Raw genomic sequence first — 19579 nt, 5'->3', positions numbered from 1 at the left:
ATCACAATGCAAACATTGTAATTTTGGGCATGCCTCACTGAGCAGCTAGCATGGCTGTAGACTCTTAGACTTGCTATGGTTTCTGCCATTATTCCTGTCAGTAGTAATCATCAATCAGTCAGCATATTGAATCTGGCGCTAGGCTTTCTCTCTAGCCTAGTTTCTTATCTTTTTTTGTCAGCTCTATATCTGTGAATGCATGTAGAGCCAAGAGTTTATTTTTAATTGTTAGCTCCCAGACTGAAGACACAGACTGAAACACAAAATTATAATGTGACCTAACACCTCTTATCTTAAATGATGAAGTAGAAAATATTCCACTACAGGGTTACACTTTTGTAATACACTACATTTAGTAGAACTGTTCAAAACAAGTCCATTTGAATTCAAAACAACTATACACAATTTGTACCCAATAGTGAGTAAACTAAACACCCTTTCACACATGCACTGCAAACCTGAAATTATTTAGACATTACCTGGTGGAGCTTTATGTGTGATTGAAATGTCTGAATTGGTCGGATCAGACATCAAACAGGGTTTACTCTCCCAGCTCCCTAGTACAAAATCTGTGCAATCTCGGTGCTCACTGTGCAGAGTATTAACAGTGAGCGAATGGGCGTTTTGATTACAAACATTAGAGGGTGAAGAAGAAGGATTTCCACAAACACAGCAACGGAGATGTCCATCTGGAGAGATGGCAACTTCGATACGCCGATAAGGAGCAACGCCAAAATCACCAGAGACTTGGTTGTTCATGACCAAATTACAAACTGACTCCATCACCATGGTGTAATCAGCATCATGTCCTGCCTCCTGCATGCTCGACTCAGGCATCACATACATATGTCTGAAAGGGAAACTCTACCTGGATAATGGATAGTGTCTGCACCTGATTTTCCTACCATTGTCCAGAGTTTATATGTGAAAACATCATAACTTAGATTTTTAGACTAAACTCTAGATTGAATGACTTGTAAAGAGAGTGTAATTTATGTATTTATTTATTAATTGGTGCAGTGAAGCCCCAGTCATTAGCTGAGGGCGTCTAAATAGGAGAGTGTACCAGCACTTACTGTAGCAGACAGGCTACCCTATCCATAGTGCATCGATCTGACTTCACACTTTCTCTGTGGCTTAATTCCTCCTGGAGAGAGACAGAAAGGATGACTGAGGAGGAAGGACGATGGATTGACAGAAAAAGGCAGAGGGAAAGAGAAGAAAAGCTGAGGCAGCCGGGTCGATCGCTTCATTGGACCAACTCAATGTGCGATTTGATGTTTGAGCAAAAACAACATGGATCAAGTCAGAAAAAAGTAATAGAATTGTGTAGCACAAATATTTTTGTCCATCCTGAATTATCTGGTGACTCCTCAGATTTGGGGTTCCAACCCATGGGTGGGCAAATCTACTTAGTATTGTCTCAGAAACCACTCAAAGCACTTCACGAGGTTTCCTCTTCTTCGCTTCTTGATTTTGATAACAATGGTGCAGACCTCTTGGAATTTTGTTCCAACAAGCTCTCACCCGATTGGTCCACGGAAACCTCATCAATCAAGTTTAAGATATGATTTCAAGAGTAAGGAACTGTTACAGACTTTAAACATTAATTAAGATTAACATATATTCTCGTTCAAAACCAATAGATCTTATTAATGTATTAAAACATTATTCAGTGCTCCATAAAGTGGAATAACCTAACTCAACTGATAGCAGATAGTTGCACAGAACCCTCTGACAAGCCATCACTGAAAATTGTTTGTAAAAGGGCAGGTACTTTCAAGAAATACCTAGAATGTGATTGGATGAACCATCTGTCTATCACTGTGTATCACAGGTCAGGAGAAGAGCAAAAAAAGGTTTTTACTGCGTTCTTACTGCAAATGTGAGACAGATTAAAACAGACTGGTACAAAGTGACCACTAAATGGTATGGCTATCACCTTGACCATGGTCCCAATCATTCAAGGTAATTATATGAAAGTATCGCTATTAATTTTGCCATGATATATAGATATTTAAAAATGCAAGCTTAGCACCTTTAACTGGCTTTAAATATTCAATACATCCTCTTGGATTTCAGACCTGTGATTGAGTCACACTAAAGTAGGGGAGAGAGAAGCACAAAGCCCTCAGCGTCTCCTTCTTTCTTCTCTTCTCTATGATTTATTGATGACACTTTGAATCAGCTCCAGCCCTTTTTAGGGGACAACGGATGGAGGAGAGGCAAGGGTGGTAGAGATATCAAGAGGAAGGTAGAGAGGGAGGCAAAGAGAGAGAAAGAAATAGACAAGAATTGACACGGTAAACAGGAAAATGGGAAGGAAGGATTCTGCATTTATTTTTTCAACCTTAATTAAGTTACTGTTTAGTTAAACATATTTGGAAATATGCTCATTTGCTATATTTCCAAGAGTTAGATTAGCAATATTAATCTCATGTTTGTGAGTGTGCTGCAGAGTGTCTGAATGTAGTGTGTGAGTTAAAGAGGTCACATTATACAAGTTATCTACAATGTAGCGTTTCCTAAGCAAGTGAACAATAGAAGAGTCAGAGGATTGCTCTACAATAACTTGAATCAGACAAGAGCACAACTTGTGAGTTCTGGCTCGAAATTGAAACTGTTCAGTTGTTGACTTTGGAAGAATGGTTTATGCAGAGATGGACATTTTTATTGATGTTATAATTTATGACCATTTGTAGAATGATCCTCGTCTTCATAAAACATTCTCTATTATAAACCATCAAAGTACAACAGGATTGATCACTGAATCCCTAATAAGGTAACGGACGATGTTTTTTCATGTATTGGCTCATTCTCACATGATGGCACACATAACTTCTCTTACTTCACTAGTCAGTTGCTGGTTTCTATATTCTACTGTACATGGTTGACATATAAAGACTGCATAAAGACTGGAAGCAGGGGGAAACGGCTAGCCTTGCTCTGTGCAAAGTGGGAAAAACACCTACCACCAACTCTAAAGCTGACAAATAAACATGTTGTACGATATGTATCACGATACAAAGGCCATGACACGATACGTATTGCAATGCACATTGATTTTGTGTAATGACAATGCCTAGGGTTGAGGGTATCTCCAGTGACTTCCCATATTGATTCAATTCCGCCTCACAAGATCCCGACTCAATTTCAGATTAAATATCAATTAGTTTAGGGACATTTCAATTACAAAACCAATTTTCTCAGAGAACTACAGTATTGCTGTAAATTACACAAGGAACCTTCCAGCCCGGTGCAATACAATATTAATGTTTATATTAAGAATCAACCCCAAAGCAGGAATATACTTTTTATTTGACATGAACACACCACATCAGTTAACACAATGAAGATCAAACTCTACAGATTCTACAATCAGTGAGTTTTGAGTGACAATTTCATTCAGATTTTTAAGGTCAGAGGTTAAGGGACTCCTTTGAAAATGGGCCTGCAAGTTTTTTTTCTCGCCAAAATCTTGTCTGACTTTGGAGCGTTATTTAGCGCCCTTCCTAACAAGCTAGCACAACATGGTTGAAACCAATTGATTCCTTAAGTATTGTAGTTTATACAAAGTAAATACTGTGTGTGTGTGTGTGTGGGGGGGGGGGGCATACAACCACATGGTTGTTTGTTCCCACATTCTAATACGACCCACAGGAGCATTTCATTAAGTGCCCCTACCAGTTGCAACAGATCAACACAACTAAGGTTGCAAAACTGTCGCAGTTCTGTTGGTTTAGGCCCCAACACTAGTATGTATGTAACATAGCTTACAATAGTTCCATATGTAGCTTGACTTACAAGTTAACTTAAGTTTACGCTGACATTTGGTTTAAAACAAGACATAAACAGCGGGCCTGTCTTTGTTTGACCCATCCATCCACCCTGACTGCCCCCCTACACCGACTTTGTCACTCTTTCTACCATGTGACCTGACTTACTCATTTGCTCACATCATAATCACTACGACCACTATACATGTTAATATGAATTGTAATAAGCTACTTATACAAACAACCTATGGCATATTCTTTTTTTCGGAGAGGACAATCTCTGTATCTCTGTTGTTTAAACCACACAGAGAGAGAGAGAGAGAGAGAGGAGAGAGAGAGAGAGAGAGAGAGAGAGAGAGAGAGAGAGAGAGAGAGAGAGAGAGAGAGAGAGAGAGAGAGAGAGAGAACACAGCAACCATGAACAATGATGGCCATTAAACAAACTGTCCACTGTCAGGTATCCAGCATTAGGTCTCTCAGCCTCTCCCTCTGTCTCTCTCTGTGAGATTGCACTGTACAGCATTTAGACTGTATTGCTGTATTTTCTTGTCTTGGGTGTCCTTATCCACCTGGGCTCTCTTCCATTAGATAGATTATATCCCCACTACATTTAGGTTAGCAGATCAGCCATAGATTATCATTCAGAAGAAGCAGGGGCAGGAGGGGATGCTATAGGAGATAGAAGGAACAAAGATTGAGATGGAAAAGGTTGAGCTGAAGAGTGAGCAGAATATTTTAAGGATTTACAAGGATGCATTTGCATATAAACTGTGCCTGTATTGTCAATCCAAATTACAATGTAGTAATAGAGAAGAGCATCCTGAGCCTGTGTTTGTTCACCTTGTGTTCCCAAATAAAATCTAGCTTTCATTAGTCATTAGTGGGAAACCCTCTCCGTGCACAGAAAGGGAATACTCTTAAACAAACATTTATCCAGCGAATGGACTCAGCCGAATCTTGTTATCAGGAATGTAGGTTGCAAGTTTTGATTCAGGCTCTTGTCATCTCGTGTCTAGACTACTGTAATCTCTATGAATAGTCTGTGAGTCTGCATAGGAATGTAGAAAGAAGATTTGGTTAGTGAAAGCAGTCTGGTTTCCATATTTACCATCTGTTTTCTGTATCATGTTATAGCATGCTTTGGTTGCATGCAGGTAAACAGTCCGTGTGGAGTTCAAATGAGGCAGAACACAATGACCGTCATTGCAATCACGGAACCCATTGCCTATCGTCTAACGACATTTTAGCTTTGCATTAGTTTTTAGAAAACAGTAGCCGTAGTTGCCCCCAGAGGCTAAATTGTTGAGCTGATTGGTTCTGAGATTGAGACCATTGCAGCTTCCTCCTAGCTGGTCTGGGAGTGTGTGCTATCCAACCTCTGTAGCTTATCCAGAATGCAGCAGCCTGGATTATCTTAAACCTACACAAGTTCCACGTCACGGTATTGGTTCACATCACTGGTACATGCCTATGCAAATGGCTCAAGCCCTTCCTACATCACAGACATGGTAAAACGTTACCCTCCTGCTTGTCCACTATGCTCTGCAACTGCCAAACAGCTTGCTTCTCTCTCCTATCTGTTTGCTGTCCTGGCTTCACAATGGTGGAACGATCTCCCCACTGACGTCAGGACAGCAGAAACCCTGTCGCTGACTGACAGCTCACCTGCTCGGTCTGCATCTTAGTCCCTAACAAAAAGAAAAATGAAGAATTCCACAAAGCACTTGCTACTGCTTGTTAGTGTTAATTGATTTGAGTAATCAGTAGTAATTAAAGATATCAACATTTTCTCTCCTGGATTTTGGCACCTGGCTCGTCAGAAAACACTGGGGGTTTCGGTTCGAGTGAAAACAATGCCCTCGCTTCTTACTTTAGTATTGTGATCACTGATTGAAAAACAGAATTATAATCTCTGCAATGTACTTACATCATGATACAGGATTTGTGGTTATTGAGGCTCACAGTTGAAGCCTGTAATTTACAAAATTGGCCTGTGCAGCTTCAGGGAAGAAAGGATAAAAAAATTGTTTTCAAAATGTCCCTGACTGGCCAAAATGGTGTGCTGCAATTACAGGTTTTGGAGGTTCTGTTGAACACATGTGAAAACTCTTAATGTAGGAAACTTGAATTTATTATATAAGCTAGAAGGATACTTTCAGCTGGAAGGATTCTTTCAGTGGCTGTATGTTATTGTAGAAAAGGTTGACATTAAGATTGACATTGATGGTTTATATTTAAAGAGCACCTTGCAAAAAAAACCTGTCTAATTTGATTGATTGCAAGCAGCCAAGGCATCAGCGGGATACCAAGCTCTGCAGTTATTAAACAATACCACACATTGGTGTTGTTTGATAAGAGTAAGAAAGTCCCTCAGGCACATTAGCACATTCACAAGGAAATTGGTTTGTTAACTTCCATTTGGTTGATGCAGTCGCATCAATGAGAATGCAGTCGCATTTTGAAAGCATTGTTGTTGACATTGTTTGTTACAATTACAAAATAATGAGTTTCCTGAAGGGATTGGAGCATAGTAAACATTTAACTTGATGACCGTTATGTATTATTAAATATGTGCTACCTTAACTGAACTCTTCTTTTTTATTAGTTTTAAGATAACTGCACTTCATTGCCCATCAGACTTTGAAAGATCCCAAATTAAGCTAATTTGCAGGTTCAAACTTGTATTTTGGGTTTTTACTTGAACATGTTTACATTCTTTAATGTGCAGAAAACAATTTTTTTTCTCACAATGTCTGTCTGAGTATACATGTATTCAGCCTTCATTTTAACACCTGTCTCTTTAAGAATCCCTCTCAAAATCCTGTCTCTTCTGATTGGTCAGCATTTCTTGGTCTTTCTCATCTGCACTCTTGGTGTGTATGCATTGTCATTGCAGCCGGTGAATGACTGTAACAGCGCTTTGGCAGCACTTTCTACCGATATACAGTGTACTGTAGCATAGTTGTGACATCATAACTGTACAGAAGTTCTGACAGCTTGTTTATACAAAGTATACGTTTCTAAATATCTGCTGTGAGCATTCCTCTGTGGGTTGAGAAATTACAGAGATGGGAATTGTGGCTTCAAGAAGTCATCTCCATGGCATGTATTTGTTCTGCTCAGTCACTGAACTAGGTGCATTTACTAATTGGCTCATCTCCCTGGCTGTAGTGCTGATTGTAGTCAGCTGGTTCAGTGACTGAGCAGAACAAATACATGGCATGGAGATGACTTCTTGAAGCCACAATTCCTGCTTGCACCTTGATCTGCTTTAGAATAAAAAATCTTCACTTTTTACAACATGGAACCTTTAGTAGAAAGAGGAGGTAGGTCCAGGAGTTATATTTCCCATACAGACATGCAAACTCCTAAGTAATCATGAGCAACACACTTACTGCCTACCCTATGTAGAAGTGCAGTTCCGTAGCTACAACACCTCTGACTTTTCTGCTTGGGGGCAAGAAGAAGCAAAATTCCCTCTCAGTATGTGATTGTTGCAAGGGAAAGAAAGATATTCAGTAATCAACCATGACTGTGAAGAATAAGTTTGTTAACATTTGGGTTAGATAAGCAGCAGAGTGGGTTGATGGCAGAACGTGTTGCTGATGAAAGGCTTTCAATCTGATTCAGCATGAAAACACTCCATCTGTCTGTTCTCTGTGGGTTTCTCCTCTCTACACTTCTCCCTAATGATATTACAGGCACTCGCTTTAATATTATCAGACTCTCATCATTAGCTGGAGTCAGTGCGGTGACCTTAATTGTATGTGTTGTTTGAATGTGTGTTGTTATATAAGGGTTAAAAAAAAGAGGAAAAATGTTGCTTTTATGGTGCCAATATTGTAGCATTTGTACTTCAACTACATACTTTGTACACAAACACACACACACACACACACACACACACACACACACACTGAAAGAGCTATCTATCAGTCACAATTGATTTGCTGAGGAACATCTAGTGTGACAGCATGCCTGTCACTCATGTGGAGGCGAATACATTGCAAACAATATGTGACTAAAGGAATATCAGTGGAGAGGACAGAAGACTGGTTAGTTCATAATAAGTGGACAGATTATGATGGAGGAACGTCCAGTTACTGGTAAAGCAGTATAATCCAATAATCTACTATCAAATCCATTATCTAATTTGGATTGTGGGGGTTCAATCAAATGACTGCTATGATTGTCTCAATATTTATGGTTATGATGCAATACTTCATGATTTCACTCCAGGTGTGTTTTGTTTTGTATTCAAATGTTTAATATGAGGTTCATAGTCCCAAACCAATACGATGACATGAGATCTAGTCTCATCAATATTATATAATATACTGCATATTTTCATTTTAATGTTTCAAAATACAGCCAACTCCTACTCAACAATTCTCACTATAGTTAACACATTTTGGTATTAAGTGTATGGGCCACGTAGATTAGAGTGTATACCATTTATATATTTATATATACATATTTATATATTTATCTAATGATCTGTTTATTTAGGTTATTTGGTATATTTTTTGTGGGTTTCCTAATTGCTGGAAGGTGACTTTTGTTTTTTTGTTTTTTTTGTGTTTGTCAAAGCTTTGCTAGCAGTGGCTTCTTGTTTCCAGAATGCTATGCTAGGCCAAAGCTATTGTTTGTTCATCTTAGGCTCTTTTAGGACAGAAGCTAAAAATCACTCATTACAGCCTTGTTAAGGTGATATATCTATTGTATTAGTAAACAATTCCTTTTTTTACACACTCAGCAGACAATAAGCAACATCAGCATTCATTTGGTGTCAATATTAAATCTTTTTTAGCCCATTTTTTTTGTCTCTACCAACTCCTCAAGGAAGTTATTCAACTCTTTAACTTCTAAATAGTCCACTTCATTCACCAGCTAGTTGCTTAATTGGTCTGTCAGCTGTTAAGTGTTGTGCAGGTTGTGTAGAGTTTGTCAGGAACGGATACTGGGAAAACTGGGACCCAAATGCAGACACAAACACAGAGTCAAGTTTAAGGGATTTAATAATGAAAAAAACTATATACAGAGTGCACGGTGCACGAGGGGAAAAGGAATGGGGGCTTAGTGGGTGGTGTAGTGCTCTCCTGATTGTGCCCAATGTCGGTAAAGGTTCGATGAAGATGCACGAGGAGTTCCAACCACGTGGTGTCCTTCGCGTAACAAACAATTCAGGAAGAGGGGAACAATGACCACATGGAAAGCACATGCAGGAGAGCAGAGGAAAAGGTGAGCAGGCAGGCTGGTAGACAGGAACAGAGGACTGCAGCGGAAAAAACACAGGAGCAAGTTACTGTACAAACAATTCTAAACAACATGGCGGTAACATGAGACAGCGAGGAATCCAGTACACAGTTCACTACCACTCTCGACTGATGAAACGATCTGGTGACAAATGAGTCTCAGGCCGGTGTTGTCATACAGGAGAGGAGATGATTAGTGAAGATGGGATCCACCTGGTGCAGCCTGCCAGGACTAGCCATACCCCCAGCTCACAGGCACACACACAGAGAGGGGAGACACATGCAGGAAAAACAAACCGGGGGAGACAAACACAGAAACAAGAGGAAAGAGTAGGGCTGTCTTGATGCCATCATGACAGAGTTGCTTTATTCAAGTTTTTGTTTACTGAAAACAGCTGCCTGCTTCACCTGAGTGGAGTTGCAGGCGGAAAAACAAAAACAATCCAATAAAAAAAAGCTTTATTGAGCTCTCAAATTATTGAAAGGTGTATTTCTTTACAGCGTTGACAAAGCTCAGATAGCAATTTCTTCTTTCTTAATGCTATACTAGGCTAAACACATCTTGGACTGATCTTTGTATCAAATTCACATCAATCTTACTCCTAACCAGAAGTGGATGTGCATCCTGTCATTTTCACACATATTTTGCCACCACCCTACTGAAAATATTCCCCAAAGCCATTTGTCAACCCGCTGTGCAGTGAGAATACCTCATTGGCTAATCAGCCAACATTTTATCACATCATTTCTTTCCTGATAAAACAAACTCCGCAGCCTCAAAGCATGAGCATGAAAACTGAGGAGTTACCATCAAATATGTCAAATCTATTCAGCTTTTCTCAGTCTATCCATCATGATTTACATAATGAAAAAAATTGAGGTGTAAACCCAGCCGGGGAAATGATGATGAAAGAATATACACTGCCTTTTGATCCAAATATCAGTCATCCGTTCCTTCTCATTCATCTGTCAGATACAGGACTGGTGGCCACTTAACAGTAAAGCAGTGCAGTAACTGCAGGATGACAAATGTATGAACTGACTGAGATGGACAGATACAGACAGAAAAGCAGACATACAGTATAAAGGTTAGGTGAGGACTGGATGGGTTAAACATTGGACACCGCTAGACATTCCTGAGCTGCCTGGCGTACTTTTCCTAGTAAAGCCCATCTGGGTGGCATTATGTCTAGTGTGTGTTCCAAACTACTGTTGCCTTTGTTTGGGAGGATATGTAGCTGGAAAGGTGGATGTATACAATCCTTCATGTGTCTGTCTGCTTTGGCACAAACACACACACATTCAATAAGAGCTAAGAAGCTTCACGCCTGTGTATGTGCTCATGTGTGTGGTTTTATGCAGGCCATACATCTTGGGATGCTTGTATTCAATGACGTATATAGTATGAATCTCATTAAAGTCTACTGGGAGTTTGTCCTTGTGAGATTCTCTCCATATCAAGATGTATTATATCGGAGCGTGTATGACGAGATGCAAAGCTGTTAACCGTCCTTGACTCCAGCCCGATGTGTAGATTTGCTTTGTGTGCTTTAGTTTGGGAATCCTCCTCACGCAAACTTGTCCTCTCCTGCTTCTCATTTCTTAGTCCTCCTCTGGTTGCCCTTCCCTCTATCAGCATGATCAACACTGGCACGGACTCTGACGAAAACAGCGCACAACTTCCTGCTGTTTCCATCGTTTGTTTGATACACTCCATTTCTGCTCGGTTGTTTCTTCATTCCAGATGAGGGGAGATGGGTCAGTTTTCACCAAGCACACCAAACTTCATCTGGCTCTCATCAGGGGCAGCAAGTGTTTTTGCATGGAGTATTTTTCAACAGACATCATTCATCATCGACTTTTAAGTTTGTTTATGCAACTCTGCCTGACGAAAAAATTACCCATATATTTGTATTATATTGCTCTAGGGATTTATCGCATGTCTGCGATTCTCCCATTGCTATCCTGATAATGTTACCATTCATTTCCCAAAGGGAGTATACTGGTGAAGACATGGTGAATTTATTCTATAAAAATGTGAGAGGCCAGTCAGTCAGCACTAACTTGGCACTCGGTTGCCTCAAGTTCTCCTGGGACAAAAATCAAAGAGCGCACAAAAGTTAAAAACTATATTCAGTAACAAATTGTGTTTGATTCACCCAGCTGTGGGCCTTGAATGTGGTTATATAAATAAGGTGTGTAGTGGATCAAAATGAAGGTAGAGGTTGAAAATGGGTGTGGTTCAAGCAAGGGTGCCTTAAGTCAGGGGATGGAAAGTATCAAGGGGCCTTGCCCCCAAGCCCACAATCTGGCCAAATAACATGAAAGATGCAGTCACAAAACTTTACAGGTGTGTAGTGGAAAACAAAATAAAGGGTGAGTTCAAGATGGAAGTTGTCCGAGCAGAAGAGCAGAAAGATAGACAAACTCTCACATTCACAGAGATTGCCTGTTTTATAGTTAGATCAAAGCTTCCTGTTGCAGGCAGTGTTTTCTCGTTGTTATTTCTTTGCAAATTACTCTTTAATAAAAGTGCCAATTGACTCATTTGGGTCTGAATGTCGACAGCGGCCATTACAGAACACTACACAGCTACTGATGTGATGTACCTGTTCCCAGGGACGACCAGTTACCGTCAACCCTGCGTCTGTGTGTGTGTGTGTGTGTGTGTGTGTGTGTGTGTGTGTGTGTGTGTGTGTGTGTGTGTGTATTCTTGCACTTAAGGTGACCAACAGACACAAACACACACACACACACACACACACACACACACTCGCACACACATGCACTGCCCGACATGTGTTGCAAGTTTGTCAGACAGACAGACTTGGAGCGGTGTGAGAAGGGAATTCCTTCATCTGCACGCCCCTTCAAATTGCACATGTGCTCAGCATCTGCTCCACACACACAAGGAAAGAGAGAGTGTGATTGGGAGAAAAGATGATGATAAACTCAAGAAACAAGAAAAAAAGGCATTCCACAGTCGCTCTCTCCTCTAAGTGCTGTCCTTCTAACCTCCCATTCCAGCCTGAAAGAGCCTCTGAAGAGCCGCTACAGAGAGGCTGTTAAGACTGTGCCTTCTCAAGGTTACGAGGCGGACTGATCTGATTCTGCTCTTTTATGTACCGTGGATGCCACATACTCCTCTCAATGAAGAATAACTCACCTACTCTTGACGTCTCAAAGGGGATGCACATATGACGCTTTCTCCTTTAAAGGTTGACTGTGCGAGGGTGCAAATATATGCATGTTTTTCAGGCACAAAAACAGTGCATGTATGCCGCACTCCATATACAGGCGTATACACACAAGCTACAGTGTCTGAGGTGTTTTTCTAACTTTCTGGTCTGTTAGCTGCAGTTGGAATGAAAGTATATTGTTTGCCAGAACACACATGTACTGCAGTCATCTCTAAAGGCATGAATGTAAATGTGATTCAGGGCATTAGAGGATTAATTACAGTTTGCAGTGAGAGGGGAGAGCATGTAATACATGCACTATATAATTGGCTACATAATATTGCCCTTATATTTTCTGTGTTTTTATTCCCAGATGATAAAGCAGGGTCTGCAGTATGAGCTGTGATAGCAATTACAGGAAATGGTTTGTTGTTGCTGTACTTACACATCCTTCTTTCTCTCCACATGTTGCAGGATGTTGGAGTACTCCCTCAACCTGCAGAGCGTCAGTTTTTCATCAGTGAGGACGGTTCGCGTGCTGAGACCTCTGAGAGCCATCAACCGAGTGCCAAGTAAGTGCTGGCGACTGGCCCCTCACACTTTAACAAGCTCTCTTAACAGACTCTGGATCCAAGAATGCTCTGTCTTCTAATATCACAATACTTGTATACATTAAAACCTTAATTTAAGAATCTGGGAATCAAATGAGGGAGGCCCTCATTTTGGATGTGTAGCATGAACAAAGACATCAAATGATCAATAAGCAAGGCAGTTTAAGTAGAAATAAAATCATACAAAACAACAACAAAAAAATGTGGTTCCTATTAGTCACTTAGACACAAACACATGGGAAAATGGAAATAGTACCGTAATTCCCCTTTAGGTAGGATTAATAAAAGTTTCCTGTAGAGCATTAAAAGAAAGTTGCAGGTCATCTATGGCCAGATGTACATAATCAGCAATACAGTACACAACAGTGTCATCAGCATAAAGATGGGCTGGACAACCATTCAAAGAAGAAACAATAAAAGACTGAAATTTGAACCGTGTGGCACACTCTTTGTTATCGGCAAACACACAGATTGTGCACTTGCAATTGTCCCATTTCTCAAACTAAAGCTGCATTCGGACTAGATGCGATTGTTGATGTTGTTGATTTAATCGCAAGGAGCGCCATTGTCGTATCGCTTGATCATATTTGGATCATTGCTTCACTTGCCTATATATCAACATTTTCTACTGCTATTTTCGTTCTCTGATCAACAATGGCTGAAATAACCGTCGTTGCTGCATTGTATGTGTTGTCAAACGCCTGTTGTGCTAAATGGGAAGTTATGCTAGTACTGTATAGCACTAGCGTAACTTCCCATTTAGCACTAACAGGGTTCATAGTAAAGCATAATTGATAGCTACAAATAAGTAACAGATGCATTTTCACACAAATGACCATGAATTTGAACCTCCACGCTGACTCGGACCAACAGCGTCACAAGAATTCGCCTGAAGAGTTCAATATTTTCAAATCGCGTGATGAGGTGATGGGTAGGTTGAGGTGATGAGGTGATGGTTTCACCTGAAAAGTGAGATTTGCGTTACCCCGCTTGAAATTGTGTGTAATCGCTTCTGTACATTGACCTTTTTTTATGTAATCTTGTTGTGAACATCGCATCCATTCTGAATGCAGCTTATGGTCTCTCAAACCAGTTACCAGAAATTAAATATTACATAATTTTTGTAAAAGTAAAGGATGCTCTACTGTATTAAAAGCTTTTGATCAACAAAAAAGGGCAGCACAGTGTTGCTTATTACTCGTGGCTTCCTCTGGAGCCCATTGTAAATGACGTCAGTGCAAGTTTGGAGTGATAATCTGGTAGTGTTCAGATGTTTAATCTCTTATTCTGCACACATAAATGCAATGTCATATGTAAAACTCATATCTGATTAAGTCTTGAACTTCGTCAAAATGTACAAATACATATATAGTCATCCAACATTTATATAATTTTGGATAGTGCATCACAGGACGGGAGTTGCCGGCGCAAATGTGTGTGCCACATTCGATCTGGACTGAATTGAATTTTAATGCAGTGCAGACCACTTATCACATAAAGTAAGGCTATATTTTCTGGTGTTTGAGCATTGTTAGTGTGATGGTACTTCACCACGTAGTTATTAGTGGTTGTACACATACAGTGTGTGACATCCGATGCAGACTGCGAGACTACACAGGGTGTGTGTGTGTGTGTGTGTGTGTGTACCCTTTGTTGGCTTCTGTATGTGCATCCACTCTGGCCCAATCCTAAGACATATTTGGCTATATATACATGGCCATTTTGAAGTATCACATTAGAAAAGCTGTATGGAAACTGTAAATTTGACTTCCTTTTTTGCCTTTGTCGAAAAAGAGCTGATGTGCTAAATGGGATATGAAAACACCTTTGTTGAATCAGTTCTGTTATTGCAGACATTAAACTCACATAATCAGCTGTTTCCGCTTCTCTGTCTTTATCTCCGGACAGCATGACACATGGCCATTACTAGCTTACAGGAAAATAATTAAAACTTGCCCAATTGAACCAAATTCTTGATGACCTCTCTCCATATTCATGTTGTACATGGGTTAAATGGCAATGATGACTTGTTTTGTTTCAGTTGGAACCTCCACTTATTCTACTCTTTTAGTCCATAGAACCAACTTAAGACAAAAATATGCTCTAGCCAAGTTAATTAACTCCAAAGCAGTAGATGGAAACGTGCCTAATTGACATTTCTTTTTTTTGTGACATTTCATCAAATGAATGGAAACACTGCTTTTGTCATCACCGTGACAATGACTTGTCACTTTCAGTTTGTGATGGTTCATTGTTGCAGCTAATCCTAACAGATGGCATTATCATAGTTTACCATTAAAGGAGAACTAAACAGAGAAATGAGTGGTGGACATAGAAATGTAGTAATTCTAACACTGCCTCTTACCTTAGAGGAACAGAAATACATACACTGGAGGTCAAAATTAGAGAACAAATTATTAATACTTGATTTATTCTAAAAATAAATAAAATAGTTATTTCTTAGTGTCCAGACAACTGCTATACTAGCTTGTTTTTTGGCACTTCAACAAAAACCTTTTTTTGTGAAATTAATAAAAATGCTACATTAATGAACAATAACCATTGTGTCAGAAGAGAAGATTTAAACAGGGTTTTCTTCGGGCTATAGGATTAAAAAATGAAAAGGAAGTGTAGAGGCCCTTGCTTTGAATGACTTCAGCACATCTGCACCCACAGGACATCACACTGCTCTGGTTTGATCTTGGTCCATTCTTCTTGCAGTCGCTTCCGCAGTTCAGTAACAGCAGTGGGTTTCTTAGCGATTATCTTGTTGCATAGGATTTTCCAGAGATTCTCAATGGGGCCTCTAGCTTCGTTTAAGCTCCCCTCCTGAAAAAGCCCAGCCTGCTCTAATTGATAAATGTTTACAGGTCTTTCATACTCTTTGCGCCTCGGCACTGTCATTACAGCTTGGGAAGGACTGTAGCAGCACTTTCTACCTATATATAATATTGTGGTGACATCACAACTGTACAAAAGTCCTGAAGGCTCGTTTTAAGACACAGTTTCTGAATACGGCTGTGTGCATTTCTTTTTTGAGTTTTGGTACTTTCACAGTACTTATAAAGCACCTACGCCTGTTTTATAGTCAAATATGGGATCTTTCAGGAAGCTACAGTCATGCTTAGCCATGTTTAAGATATCAGTTCATGTGTGTGCATTCCCCATATCCAATTTGTTCTTGAACGTGAATGTGCACCTTTAAGACTTGGTATGAAAAAAAGTCCTGTTGTCAGAGTCTCATTGTCTGTACACTTTGTTCTCAGATTAAAGATACTTGCGTCAGTTTATTTGCCAAACAGATCTTGTGAACTGGCAAAACCAACACAATGACAGGTGGCAGCAAAAAGTGACGTGTCACTTTGCTTTCATGTGCACAAACTGACCTCTGCGATCATTTGTACTCAAAAGTCAGGGTATTATCAGACATAGACCTTTATAACTTCTTATAAAAGAGCCCATATCTGTACCCTTACTTATTCAGTGCAAAAACAAGACATTTAATAAATTATCACAATGAGCAACAGGTCCTGTATTTGCTTCTCGTGATTAATCAGGCATGGTATCAGGAGGTATCAGCTGTATAAATTTACCTTTTCATATTGGACTTTCTGTCCTCTATCATGGTGTTTGCTTTAACTGGTGATCATGCATGTGGATTGAATTCCTTCACAGAAGTGGAATATAGGTCAGGGACAAGCCGATCTGAACTTAGCATGCTGCTTTGACTGTGACTCTGCTTTGGACAGATTTATGTGCAATTTTCCAACTCACTGACATTTATTAAAATACTGCAGTTCATAGCTACATTCTCATACACAGACTATTACACTTGTTCATTGCGACGCAAATGCACAAATCCCTGAGTGGCTAACCCTATCTCTCATCCTATCCCTCCCTCTTTCTTACAAACTTGCATACCCCCCCCCCAAAAAAAAGTTCTATATTCCCTTTTTCTTCCATCAGTGTCCATTAGTGTTTAATCGGCATAGACTTCATTTCTAGTGTACACATTAATGTTTAAATAAATCTTGAGAATTTTTATACCCACCCAGCAGTCCATGCTGCATATTCATTTTCACCTTAATTCTACTCCCTGCAATGCTTTCATTTTAATACAGACCCTAATTGTGTCATTAGTTCCCTGAATTGCTCAGAGGAGATTGCAGGCAAGCTGAGCAATGACCCCAGGATTTGTGTGTGTGTGTGTGTGTGTGTGTGTGTGTGTGTGTGTGTGTGTGTGTGTGTGTGTGTGTGTGTGTGTGTGTGTGTGTGTGTGTGTGTGTGTGTGTGTGTGTGTGTGTGTGTGTGTGTGTGTGTGTGTGTGTGTGTGTGCGTGCGTGCGTGCGTGCGTGCGTGCGTGCGTGCGTGCGTGCGTGCGCTTACAAGCAGGTGTTTACCCCACGTTGGTGCATGAATGGGAACTCAACCTCTCATCCCTCTACGGATGACACTCCCAAACCTCTTCTGTAATCTCACCCTCGTGTCAATCAAAGCCGACTTAGGGTTCCAGTGCCGCTCATTAGGGCCACATACACACAGCCACAGCCACACACTCTCACTCATTAGGCATTCAATCATTCCTCATCCTAATCACAGGACTAATAGTGGCATTAATGTGTGGAGGATTTCTGGTTCTGGCCCTGCAGGGAAATGTCATCGGCTATATTGGTGGTGGTAGTGGTGGTGATCAGCCTAATCATGTCCTGCAGAGAAGCTTGCACCATTCATCATTACTCTTGGTGGGGTTGTTTATTGTGGAGCTGTGCCTATTTTGAGGCACTGAATACGTGGGTCCTCTGGGTCTTGGATGTTATGACTCATGGCACCGACTGCCGTTTTTTTTCCTGTTTCATTATTGTTGGGTTGGTAGGAAATGAGGCAGAAAAAGGCAAAAACTACAGTTTGCCCTTTCAAAGTTCGGCAAGCACGAAGAGTTTGACCTGCCTAATTGGCACAGCAACACTACAAATGAGGTACAGAATAGGAATGACATAGATGTTGATAAATGTGACAAGTTGTATCAGCAGCTTCATAAGAAATCCAGACAGAGTCTGACAGATCAGCTCTGGACATTGACTGAAATTTCCCTTTCACACATGTAGCACACAACAGGAGATTGTCCATTTTCGGATGCGTTCTCACATGAAAACATGTAGCGGATTACATCGTGGACACTGATCCAGTCATGTGCCATTCCTTGAATTTGCTGATTTTGGCATTGGGGGTTACCAACAGAAGTTCACGACATCTTGAGTTTTACACATTTTTTTTGCCGTCACAGATATGGATAACGCCTCAGACACGGAGCTGGTTTGAAGTTTGTTCATGAAAAAACAAGTCACTTGCTGTTCTTTGAGTTTGTCTGACAACTTTGGCATTGGCGCTTACCAACAGAAGTTCACAAATACTATTTTCTTTCAGTGGCGACTGCTGGTCTTTCAAGGAGGGGAAGCTAATTTTTCCGGCCTACATCATAAATGTGTTTGTTTATTTAAATGTAAATTCTACCCTTCATTCCTTTTCAAGAAAATGATCTGTGACCTTGTCGTACCAACTAGGCGTCTTTTCCAGGGACTTGACCAGTGTCCTCTCAATGCCAACAGAGCTAGGCTACTTAAACGGCCCAGAGATGCTGAGCGTCCGATGGTCAGAACAAATCCCAGCATTTATCCAATAACCGTCTAGTTTCTCTTCAGTGGGACAACCCGCTCTACGCTTACCCATTGAAATCAGTAGAAGCGACCGACTGTGTAAAGTGTTGTGGGGATGAATGAAAAGGAAGTTGCGCCAGTTATCTGTGATAAGCTGATTCTGAACAAAAGATGAAGGCTTTCTAGTGCGTATTTAGTCAATGAAATGTACACACAGCAGTACACATTTCACCACTTTTTTTTTTTTTTTTTGTGACATTTTAGGGGAAGCTCCCTTGCAGTCTTAGAGCTATCGACACTGTTTTTCTTTCCAGTTAGATCTTTTTCTTGGCATCATAGAAATAGATCGTTCTGTGTTTTTATTTTTTAGAGTTCATCTGTGCTCTATAAGAATACATTCTGATTTTACCAGTTCTATCTTGAAACAATTGTCACATGTTCATATGCACATTGACACGCTTATTTATTTTTTCGCTGTAATAATTCCACTGGATAAGGGGTGCCACTAATATGGGATCACTTCATGTCAGTATGGACAGGAGGAATCAATGATTCTATAAATGTTCTATACATATAGGGGAATGTCAGCATTGTAAAATATGAACCTGTCCTTTAATCCCGTGTAATGTTGAATGTAACAAGGCTATTTAAGCATGAATGAGCAGGTGATCACCAAAGTCATTTGAATTCATCCCATTAGAATCATGAATGCCTCCACCAAATTTTATAACAATTCAGCTAATAGTTTTTGGGATGTTAAACAGAAATACGAGTCTAAAATTACAGTTTCCACTTCCATTAACATACATCTTAGTGGTCCTAAGTGATTAGCTAGTGTTCAAGGCTCAGGTGTAGAGCAGCTGAACACTTCACTTGGTGACAGAGTGCCATTTGGCACATGAACAGCAATTATTGTAACTCAATGAACATCCAATCTATGTGATATAGCTCCTGTGGGAATGAAATAGCACAGGCTACAAGAAAACACACAAACTTACAGGCTGTCATAAGTATGGATAGATTGACTGTCCAGAATTGATCAGGTTACTGTAGTGAATGTGGCACTGTCCATGTTAAACAGCATATAAATCCTAAGAAGAAACG

At 40.2% G+C, this 19579-nt stretch overlaps 1 protein-coding gene across 1 annotated transcript in view; it reads left to right on the top strand.

Annotated features, from left to right (window-relative positions):
- Nucleotides 1–19579, top strand: part of cacna1g (calcium channel, voltage-dependent, T type, alpha 1G subunit) — a 264495-nt gene that overhangs the window by 116689 nt on the left and 128227 nt on the right. Inside the window, exon 5 of the mRNA XM_083933325.1 lies at nt 12685–12782. Coding sequence (XP_083789451.1) covers nt 12685–12782 — 98 coding nt within the window. The remainder of the gene's footprint in view (nt 1–12684; nt 12783–19579) is intronic.

This window comes from Echiichthys vipera (genome assembly GCF_963691815.1).
Source record: "Echiichthys vipera genome assembly, chromosome: 18".
In the NCBI taxonomy this organism is placed as follows: Eukaryota; Metazoa; Chordata; class Actinopteri; order Perciformes; family Trachinidae; genus Echiichthys; species Echiichthys vipera.
This window is presented reverse-complemented; position numbering and strand designations above follow the sequence as displayed.